Source organism: Amphiura filiformis, chromosome 20 (genome assembly GCF_039555335.1).
Source record: "Amphiura filiformis chromosome 20, Afil_fr2py, whole genome shotgun sequence".
Classification (NCBI taxonomy): domain Eukaryota; kingdom Metazoa; phylum Echinodermata; class Ophiuroidea; order Amphilepidida; family Amphiuridae; genus Amphiura; species Amphiura filiformis.
The window spans coordinates 3,571,356-3,582,881 of NC_092647.1; the positions used below are offsets into that span (position 1 = coordinate 3,571,356).

At 36.9% G+C, this 11,526-nt stretch overlaps 1 protein-coding gene across 2 annotated transcripts; it reads right to left on the reverse strand.

Annotated features, from left to right (window-relative positions):
* Positions 1-804: 804 nt before the first annotated feature.
* LOC140141953 (mitogen-activated protein kinase kinase kinase 20-like) lies at positions 805-11,094 on the reverse strand. Of its 2 annotated transcripts, none has more exons than XM_072163847.1 (6): positions 10,984-11,094; positions 7,669-8,685; positions 6,819-6,902; positions 5,832-5,957; positions 4,714-4,770; positions 805-3,987 (listed from the first exon to the last, which is right to left on the reverse strand). In XM_072163847.1, the coding sequence occupies exons 2-6, from the start codon at positions 8,557-8,559 to the stop codon at positions 3,733-3,735; spliced, it is 1,413 nt and encodes a 470-aa protein (XP_072019948.1). In that variant the 5' UTR covers positions 8,560-8,685; positions 10,984-11,094; the 3' UTR covers positions 805-3,732. The 2 variants fall into 2 exon arrangements, with proteins under 2 accessions (XP_072019948.1, XP_072019949.1); XM_072163848.1 differs by having other exon boundaries at positions 10,966-11,094.
* Positions 11,095-11,526: the final 432 nt, after the last annotated feature.

Genomic DNA, 11,526 nt, shown 5'->3' on the forward strand with positions numbered 1-11,526 from the left:
ATGCACGATGCACGGTCCGTCGGAATGATTTTTCATTATGGGTAAAATACACTGGGGGTGGGGAGAGATCACAATTTCAGAAGTAAATTTCAAATAGAAGGTCCTTTCAAAAATCTTTAAAATAGATGCATGAAATGGACAGTTTTTTCACATGCTGTTTGGTTTTATTTTGCATTTTTGGATTTGTCTTATGATATTTGCATGCAAATTAAATATTTATATCATTATGAATTAATCAGACAGCCAAATCCATATTCATCTTTCAAAGAACAAGGGATCGAGCACTTTACCTCTAGATAGCAGCATATCAATTTTTTACCTGTGTTCAGTGTGAAAAGCTAAAGAGGGCGGCATTTAGGGATAGCTACATGTAACAGTCAACGATTATTACCTGCCAAATTCATAACGATATGTACAACTTGTTCACTGTAGTAGTGACGTAAGTCTACCATACACTGGACCACAATGGCCTCATCCCAATGGCGTAGTTCAATAACCTCAATTAAACAATCATAGCGCAAAATGTGACCTCAAGTTTCAGAGCATAAGTTTTTGTACCCAAATTTTCAAAGGTCATTCAATGAATGTGCAAATGTATTGGGTTAAAGAACTGTGTCCTTGATAGATGAACATGTTGTGGATCCTAGTGATAGCAATAGATGAATACAATTTTTGAATAGACCGTCTAGTCCGGTGGCAGACCAAGGTAGGTTGGTTTTGCCAGTTAAAGTGTTTTTGTTTCTGGATTATTGTTCTATGGATGGTACAAAATGAGATTCGAGGATGGTAAAATTGTCACCCTGGGCAATTCGAGATATCCAAGGTCAAAGTTTATACAGGGGTCAAAATTAAAAACTTGTCCAATTTTGTCCAAACATATGTCAAATTATTCCTCTTGTCATAAGGATTCAGAAAATATATAGTTTCACATATCTACGACTTATCGTTGTGAAGTTATAAGCAAAAAGGTCAAAGGTTAATAATAGAGAACTCCACAAAGGTTGAAATTGAAAAATGCTCCAATTTTGATGAAAATGGTCTCAAATTGGTATTTCTGTACCACAACTCGGATAATGAATAGTTTGAACTACCTAGAATGACTTGTTGCCTTGGTAACACATCAAAATAGGTCATTGCCAATTGAGTCCTACTGATGTTGACCTACTGGTACTTCTCTGAATGCTTACCTAGGTAATGAGTCATTACAGTTGGTTATAACTATTCTTTAGTCAATTGAGATAACAGTGCCAACAATTTGAGACCATTTTCATCAAAATTGGAGCATTGTATCTCTATCAGCCCCTGTGCTTCTACAAAGTTAACCTTTGACCTTTTGGCTTATAACTCCGAAACGATAAGACGGAGGTAGGTCAAACTATACTTTTTCTGAATCCTGAGGATCAGAGGAACATTTTGGTATGGTATTTAAAAAAATTGTGCAATTTTGAATTATGACCCTGTATAAACTTTGACCTTGGAAATATTGCCCAGGGGTGACAATTCTACATCCCCCATAATCTCATTTTGTACCACCTATAGATTAATAATCAGCAAAGAAAAACACTTTAACTGGCAAAACCATCTAATCAGATAAAACAATAGTTTGCAGCCGGACTAGTCCTGCACTACAACGTTCACACAGTACCTATGCATTGAACCATAAATGTCAACAAAAAAATGCAAATCACTCGCACCTGTAAGATTAGTATCTATGATTGCAGACATACACAGGTGCTGAGTACAACCTGCTTGTAGTGCAGGGCGATCTATTCAAAATTGTATTCATCTCTTGCTATGGTAGTTAATCCGATTATTATGTCACTTCTACCACAAATTCAAAAAAACTAGAATTTTGCGGTTCTCGACCTGCGCGGTTCTCAATGCCTCCACCTTGACGCCCATCATTTTAACCGGTGCAATTTCACTTGACCCCAAAATGACCTTCACATTATTTACTTCACTAAGGTGGCCGTTCCAAATTTCATGAACCTGCAGCAGTCTATAGCGATTTGACCCCAGATGACCCTGAATGACCCTAAATTGACCTTGACATTTTTGCCTTGTTTCAGTGGTCGTCCCCACAAAATTTCATGAACCTGCGATAATCTATGACAATTTGACCTTGGATGACCCCAAAATGACCTTGACATTTTTTCTTCCTACAGTAGTCGTTCCCACCAAATTTCATGAACCTGCAACAATATATGGCGATTTGACCCGGATGACCTCACAATGACCTTGCGATTATGCAAATTTTGCGCTGAAAAGCAAATCAGGTCAAGAACCTCTGACTGTGCTACTCTCCGCCAAGTTTCATCACTGTAACTCGTACAGATCTCCAGATAATCTGTGCACAAGGTTATTTTGCTTTATATGCATAAATTATGAAAATTAGGTACTTAATTACCATATTTTGCGACGAAAACCTGCTAAAATTTGGAGACCACCAATTGCCACCCATCCACCAAATTGCATCACTATACGCCTTACCAGTTCCAAGAAATTGCACTCGCAAGCTCGGACGGACGGACAGACGGACAACCAGGAAACATAATACCTCCGGTGGAGGCATAAAAAATTGGCTCTAAATGTTGACTGTACTCGCCCAGTTTCATGCCCATATGGCAGTTTTTGCTAATTTGACCTCAGATGACCCCTGGATGACCTCGGGTGACCTTGACCCAATGACCAATACAAACTTGTTCTGTCTAGGGTCAAGATGCACCCACCCACCAAGTTTGAGGAACGTGCGACCCCGAGTCTCCGAGAAAATGGTATTTTGCTTGTTACGCATAAATTATGCAAATTAGGTACTTAATTACCATATTTTGCGCTGAAAATCTAATCAGGTCAAGAACCTCTGGCCCCGCTACACCCCACCAAGTTACGTCACTGTAACCCATACGGATCTCCAGATAATCTGTTCACAAGGTTGTTTTGCTTGATAAGCATCAAATACACATAAATTATGCAAATTAGGTACGTAATTAGCATATTTTGCCCTGAAAATCTAATCAGGTCGAGAACATCTGGCCACGCTACTTCCCACCAAGTTATGTCACTGTACCTCATTCGGATCTCCAGATAATCTGTTCACAAGGTATTTTGCTTATTATGCATAAATTATGTAAATTGCCATATTTTGCGACGAAAATCTCCTATAATTTGAAGACCCCCAATGACCATCCCTCCACCAACTTGCATCACTGTACGTCTTACCAGTTCTGAGAAATTGCACTCGCAAGCTTGGATGGACAGACAGACAGACGGACAACCAGGAAACATAATACCTCCGGTGGAGGGATAATAAAATGAGTCTCGAAGATGAATAATACATTTGACATTATAATTGATTGACTTGTTAATTGCTTGAATTGAAATGTGATGCGATCTTTCCCTAGATAAGTCCTTTTCAGAATGCTATCTTCAGAGCCAAATCAGCTCTGAAGATGGCACTCTCTAGACTGCTCTAGGGACAGATCAAACCTTACTTATGTTTATCGACCTAGAGTATATATTTTCTCAATTGTTAGATGGTGCATTGCCAGATAGAACATCGCTAGCTTAACTAAAATTCTGGGTGAAATTGAACTAAAAATTTCCTCAAAACATGTGCTTTTTCTTCTAGCCTCAATTGATTGCTACCGGCAGTGTTAGGAGTCTTCATCATGACCACTAAAATACTTGCTTAGGGTTGGAAAATAACTGTGTAGCACTTGCTTTGGGTCCATTTTACACCGAGTCAAGACAAGTATCAGTGTGCTGCATGAATTGATCAACATCTGCAATACTGAATCGACGTAAACAATGAGGACACTGTAGAGGTTTATCATCATCACCACTATCATTATCTTCCTCATGTGGAGCATCCAAACTTGTTGTACCATCTGCCCCTGCGACACTACCAGCATCGATTACAACTTCTATTGGAAGATCAGGCAGGTCATCACCATAATATCTTGGTGTACCTCGTGCTAATAGCTGTTGCTGTAAGGATAAAAAATATTTTAAAACTTTAAATGATGATGCAATGCTCAACACAAACCTATGACAAATTCCATTGGTTTGCTATCTACAAAGTGAGGCAAGCTATTGGTTATGAATAATTCATATTAAACTCTTACTCGGCCCTTGTATTGATGTCACGTCCCACATAAATGTGTTCTTAGGGGCTGGACTAACATTTTGAGGCACTAGTTACAAGCCCAACAGACATTTTACAAGCCCAACTTTGTTCCAGATATCATTCACATTCTGAACAGTGCTCTCCTAACTATAACTTTGATCCAATCGTCATTCAAAAATAATGAACACTCTAGCCAGGTATCATTGCATGATGCACACAGCAGGGTAATCGTTATTGCGTGTGAGACGTATTTATATGGGGCGGGGGCACACAAGTACTATGTGCATTATGTGCGGTCCCATAGACCCCCTATTTTCCAATCATTCCCCAAGCCTTGTACCTGACAACACAAAATCCTTCAACACAAACTAAAATTCAAGGCCCTGACAAATTTGTATTAACAAGTTTCCACCTTTCCTTATGGATTGGCATTGTAAAAGCCTCTCTATAAATGATTGAAGATTGCTTGCTAACGATATTTAAAAAAACCAAAAAACAGAGGAATAAAAGTTTGAAAAAAAAAACCCAACCTAACAGCAAACAACAACACCTTTAAATGTAAATAAGTGTAACAACACTTAACTTACCCTACGTCTAGGTTTGTTGTTTGAATCATATAATGGACCAGGAGATCTTTGACGAAGCTATAAATCAAACAAAATAAGAGAAAATAGCTAGGAAGGTGGTCCCAAATAGGTCAACTAAAGATATAGTTAAGGTGACCCTGGCCCATTACCCAACTCAACACTATAGTTTCTTTGTAACCATGCAAGGGCAACCTTGAACAATATTGTTTCTGGCAATGTTTTTTTAACGAAATGTTTTCGCACAACAGGATATTTTTCCACTTGGAGAAATACAAAAATTCGCCTCTCTGCTATAGCAGATAGTCGAGGTCTGCTTGTTTTCTGTAGACAAGGGGCAGTCTTCAGTGAACGGCTCTTTTCAGAGCCACCAAAACCTTTAAAATTAGCAGATAGGCAAGATCTGTTTGTTCTCTGTTAACTAGGGATAATCTTCAGTGAGCGGTAAGTAGGCAAGGGCGGCCTACATGTCTCATTCTTAGGTACTTGGAAGAAGTCAGAGCTACTCCTGCTGACGAAAGCTTGACAGTTCTAAACATGTCCGACGGCAAACCCACTAAAAACCCATTAATTGACAGATTTTTCTGTTACCATATATGAGCCCTCGTTTTACACATAACTCCATGCTGTTACCAAAAAACCTCAGTGACCTTATTTTTTAGACTTTTATATTTTAAATCCGTCATCCTGCTGCTACTCATTACCCCTCCCATTTTTTAGTCTTCTTCCCAATGACTCTCATTTTTAGGTGCTGTGCAATATAATTATATGAAGTATTTTTAATCTGATATATGTACTGTATTCAACCTAATTAGCAAAACGCCCCTTATAAGCGCCCTATCAACATTTTCAAGTGACAAGTGAAGTTTAAATTTTAAAAGTGTAGGTCATTTGAGGTCAAAGGTCAATTCTGAAATTGCTCCGATATAAGATTCTTTAAAGTAATAAAATCTGTGATTTCATACAAACTATCAGATGCTTGCCAAGACTCGTCTCAAACTTTTTAATGTCTGCCCAGACTCGTCAAATGAATCAAAGTCATTAATGACTTTGGCAAAAAACAGTTTGAGGTTGTGAAATGAAAGTTAAACTTCATGAAGATGAAGAATGCAGTCACTAACCCGTTTTTGAAGTTGTTCTATGAAGAGATCTTTGTCTTTCAGTTCTTTCAATGTATCAGTGTAGTGGCCTTGGAGTTGTTCTTTGTCACCTCTCTCATCTTTGAAATCAGATGTAAAGGCAGTGACCTAGGTAAATTGTTAGAGATGGGGACAAAAGAAGGTCAATGCATCAGTGAAATAGGCCTGGATGACTTCTTTGTCACTTAACTCATCTTTAAAATTAGATACAAATGATGTAACCTATGTAATTGTAAATTGGTAAATGAACAATTCCAAAGAATAAATCCAACCTGTAAATACAGTTTAATTATCACTAGTTTACTTGGTTAATAGGTGTCCGATGGATCGACAGACGGACAAATGGACGTATGGATAAATTGATTGATGGGCAATAGGCCTCATGGACAATCAGCAACTATAGTCTATATATCTACCTCCAGTCAGCAGTACTAACTTTGAAGTTCAGCATGTGCTGTGTTGGCTTAACATTGTTTCTTGTGTGTACATATGCACCACTTATCCACCGCTCGCGTAAATTATGCACGCTCAAAGTAAACCATGCAGACGTACGGGACGCGAGTTGTTAATCGGTGATGAACAACGGTGAAACATGATTGAATCCCTTTCAACAACGAAACAAGCTAAAGATGTCTAATTCACATTATTCTTTCATTCGGAATGTCCGTTTGTCATTGCCACTCAACCTTACAAAAAGATTGCGGTATTTCTCTGTCGATATCAGCAATAAAACTTAAGAATAAAGCGGTAATATTTAGCTGCTACCGCCAACATAAGAGAGTTCATGTTTACGCATACATTCCAGGCATGACCAATTTTACGCGCTCATGCGAAGCGTAATGCGTACGTGTAACCTTGTGTTCGCGTATACGCTACTGGATTAACAACTGTTGGCTCCTGTACAAAGGTATAGGAAGAGTTGTTGAATTGATGAATCACAAATGATGAATATGGTGCAAAGTAACTTACCTGATGCTCCAGCATCTCTACTTTTTCACGCATAGCTATATCTATTGTTCCTTTCATAGCAGTGAAACTGGGACTTGAAGCAGCCTGACATTAAATTTTAACAAGATGAAAATGGTTACTTTCTATAAATATGACTATATTGATATTCATAGTTTGCTTTGTTCAGCTCATAATAGGTGGGAATCATATACCTACAGGATTTATGTACATGTAGAATGGCATACACAAAGTTGGGCATAGCAGTTTAATACACTTTTGCATATTGTGATGACTGGATGGCGCTTTTGTGAATTTACACAAATGTAACTTGAGACTTTGATGTGTGCAGTAACAAAAACCAAATAATTTTCAAGTTATGAGCTGAAGAAAGCATAGAAACAGGAAAATAAATGGCTTATATTTACACAGATTTAACCAATCATAGAAAATGAGATTCACACTTTTGTGCCTCTTTGATAGCTGCTCTTTTGCTATACAAACTTATTTAGCAAAACGACAATGAGTCAAGTCTAGATTTTAGTTTATTTTCTTTGAGGAACAGAAGGTACCAACTTCTTAAACATCTCTCTATTTACATGAAAACAGACACAGTTTCCATCTTATTCATTGCAGCATTATAAGTTATTACACTAGCGTAATCATTGTAAACCTGCGAAAAATGGCAAAGGTAGCCTCTGTATGTCCCTGTAAATATAAACCAAGCTATACTGACTATACCTCATCCTCTTTCCAACATGCATATTGTTTGCCCCCTTTGTGGCTTGTCAAAAATATTGTTGGTATTCATAATTATTGTCCCTTCCCTAAATACCTACACCACAATAATTTGTTTTTCCTTGAAAATACACACCTGATCACCTTTTAGTAATTCTAGATCTTGCTGTGCAGTGTTCAATGATTCAACTGTTTCTAAAGAAGTAGCAGCATTCAGCTCTGGTCTGGAAGTAGGCTTGGTCTGCTCTTCTGCTACTGATAAGCTTGAAAGACCGTGGATAGTAAAAGATAATCTTTCATGTTCATTCACATCACCTAAAGCTTGAAGTCTTGCTTCTTTGATAGCCGCTAACACATGGTCAATACTTGGCCTCTCGTGCCGTTCCACGACCCAACACTGCTTCATCAAGTTTGCAAGAATCTCTGGGCAATCTGGTGGGATGGACAGACGCTCATTCTTGACACAAACTATATACATGATGTTATGATAGTCATTGGTCTTGAATGGTACCTTTCGAGTCCATAATTCCCACAGAACCACGGCTAGTGCAAATATGTCATATGTGGGAGAAAGTTTATTCTCCTTGAACAACTCGGGTGCCATATAGGCAGGAGTTGCAGACAGACTTGCATTGCTTAGTGTTACTTCGACCTCTGTCTTGGACAATCCAAAATCAGCCAGCTTTAAAATATTGTCTTCAGTGATGAGGTAGTTCGCCGACTTGATCTCTTTATGAATCCTCTGCATCTGTTTCAGATACTTGACAGGTTTGGCTGCTTGCTCTGCCCAATCATAAAACAACTGTGGTGTCAGAGGCTGATCACGGTGCTCATCTAAATAAGAACATGGCGATCCTCTCTCACAATATTCTAACACCAACATATAGTCCATTTCTTCATCTACAACACCAAATAGTTGGACAATATTTGTGTGTTCAAGTGTTAGCCAAATAGCTACTTCCCTTGGGTCCAGGTTGTTCAACTTTTTGACTGCAACCTGTTTATTTCCATTGCTTTTCCACAACATTTCAAAACTGTGCTGTACCCTCCATGACCAATCTTCTTAACAAGATTTAGATCACTGCGTTTGATTTGATATGGTTCTGCCATATTGCCGTGACATCTGTACAAGGATCATGGAAGACTGGTATGCCTAAAATGTAAAGAAAGGAGCGAATTAGTTTGAAATTGGAGAATAAAGGTATTGGGTTTAGCCACTGGAGTGCATCTATCATCTCATATAACACAGGCGACATCATTATTTTAAGTTTCGCCTCGTTGTTTTACGCTAAAAACAATGATGATGCCAGTGTTATATGCTTCAAGAGTTGTATTAATAACATGTAATTTAGGTTTTGTACGGTATAGCCATGTTGATTTCAACTGGCGCCATTGATCACCTCAACTAGATATTGCTTTCATGCAACTTTGTTGAGTAATTTTGTAGATGTAGATGAGAATGCGTATGGGATTGATACACACACGCTGACCTGTGTGATATCGTGTCATTTCACACAGGTAAGAACCAATAAAATTGCAGGAACGTTCTCAAGTGTAAATAGCTTTATGGTTCATTTCTGCTATTTGAAAATATGTAAGCATCAATGTGTAATATAGCCCAACCATGTAGCCTACTTTCTTAAATTTTCATATTCAATCAAAAGGATTTACCAACTCCTGCAATTAGGGACAAATCTTTTTTATATTTTTGATATTTAACAGTACTCGAAGTAAACTTGATAAATCTGATGATTTATACTTAAAGTGTATGTAGATGGGATGAAAAGCTGACGATCAATTGAAAATTTTGACCTTTCGTATTGAAGATATGGATTTTTTTTCCTAAAACACCTAAAAAAATTTGGTCTTTTGGGAAAAAAATCCATATTTTCAATTGATCGTCGGCTTTTCCTCCCAGCTACATACACTTTAAGAATATATCATTAGATTTATAAAATTTACTTCGAAGACTGTTATATATCAAAAATTTTAAAAATATCAAATTTTAATAATTTGTCATAAAATTTGTATTATATCGTGAATTTCAAAAATGATAGGTCCCGCTTCAACTAAACTATAAAAGCAGGACGCACTCATCATCTGTGTATGTGTGCTCCTCTTTTCAAAGACACTAATCTTACAGGTGTGGTGGGTGATCAGCAAATGAGTACAAATAATTAGAAGCAATAAGATTTAAATGAAAGTGTGGAGAATTTTGCTGAAGCATGATACCACTCTTGTGTAAAAACAAATTGGTAATCGATAAATTGATAAAAATAAACATAATTTTGTGTAATTTGAAAAAAAAATTGTGAAGTCACAAGTTACGTGGTGTGAAATTGCATAACCTAATATGTTCCACACCTGAATTGAGTGGCGGTCGGTGTGTGTCGTCAATTGATAATTGTTAACAGTATGCACATTATCCTGTAACTTTTCAGATTGCACCAAATTTCATTCAATCGTTAACTGCTATCTATTATTCTGATTTTGTTTCACACAAGTATGGTATCATTCTGCAGATAACAAATTTCTCCACATGTTCATTTAAGGAATCAGATAGCAACATTTCTAATGATATGTACTTAAAGTGTATGTAGCTGAGATGAAAAGCCGACCATCAATTGAAAATTTTGACCTTGTAGATACACATTTTTTCTCCCAAAAATTGTATCTGCAATACGAAAGGTCAAAATTTTCAATTGATCGTTGGCTTTTCATCCCAGCTACATACACTTGCTCATGATATACAGTACATATCATCAGATTTACGCAATTTACTTCAAGGACTGTTAAATTACAAAAATATAAATTTTTAATCATTTGCCATAAAATGTGTATTATATCCCCAATTAAAAAAAATCAAAATAATTTGATATCATCAGGTCATTCCTCGTATTCAAAAAGCAATTCGATATGTCTGATGTGCTCACAGGTCCCAAAAAAAATATGTGAAAACGTTGTTATCCGAGCCCTTAATTCCTTTTAATTACTCTGCTTAAAGTTATAACAACTCAAGCTCATGACCTTTTCAAGTCATGTGTTATAATGGATCCTTAAATTCAATAGATGAAATACCCTAGAATTCCATCTACAAACATATATGCCTCTAAATGAAGGTTTTGTTGTGGAGGATACAGATGGCTGTACAAACATGTAATACTATAAGACCAACCTATTGCATTGTAATGTTTTGTGGAGGGTATCTGCCTTTCCCCATCAAAAAACCCCTCATTTTATAATAGAGGCATATAACTATGCTTGTAGATGGAATTCTACAGTATATTGCACAGTACTGGTATACTCAAATGAGATTCATATGACATTCCTATGTAAACCCTAATTTGTATAAATTGTACATAAAGAACTTCCTGGTTAAAGTTTTCTGATTGTTGGTTAAACTAAATGTTGAAAATCATGATATACCTCATACCTGTTACGTGAAACTTACCGATCACCTATTTCCTGTTGCCAAACACATATCGCATGTACATTTTCCATAATGTACATTTTCCATATAATGTAACGGTAATTACTAGTAGTAAAAACTGAGTTAAGTAAGGACCCACTGCACCAATGATAATGCACAAGTACTTAGTACTGTAGGTCATGTCCATTCAGGTGTATAAAGTCATTATAGGCTGTTACCTCAAGCATATCAAAAGACGCATTTAGTCCAACATAAAGTTAAAGGAGTATTTCGTGATCCTAGCATCCTCTATTTATGTCATTTTTCATTAGATATCCACGAAAAAAACCTATTCCCAAAATTTCAGTTGATTCCGATTTTGCGTTCGCGAGTTATGCATGATCATGTGTATTACACTGCTCCATAGACAATGCGTTGTAATTTCGTTCTGGTGCACCAGAACAAAATTCAAATTTCACGATATCTTTGCTAAACGAATTAATCTGCAAGAAATATTTTGTACATAAACATTATGTAGCCAGAGGTTTCCAGTGATATAAAAATCTCAACCTTTTTGAGAAAAGT

Coding starts and splice junctions, on each gene's coding strand:
- LOC140141953 (XM_072163847.1), bottom strand. CDS start 8,559: ATGTTGTGGAAAAGCAATGGAAATAAACAGGTTGCAGTCAAAAAGTTG. Junction 6,903..7,668: donor AATTACTAAAAGGTGATCAG/GTGTGTATTTTC, acceptor ATTTAATGTCAG/GCTGCTTCAAGTCCCAGTTT. Junction 3,988..4,713: donor ACAACAAACCTAGACGTAGG/GTAAGTTAAGTG, acceptor TTATCCTTACAG/CAACAGCTATTAGCACGAGG.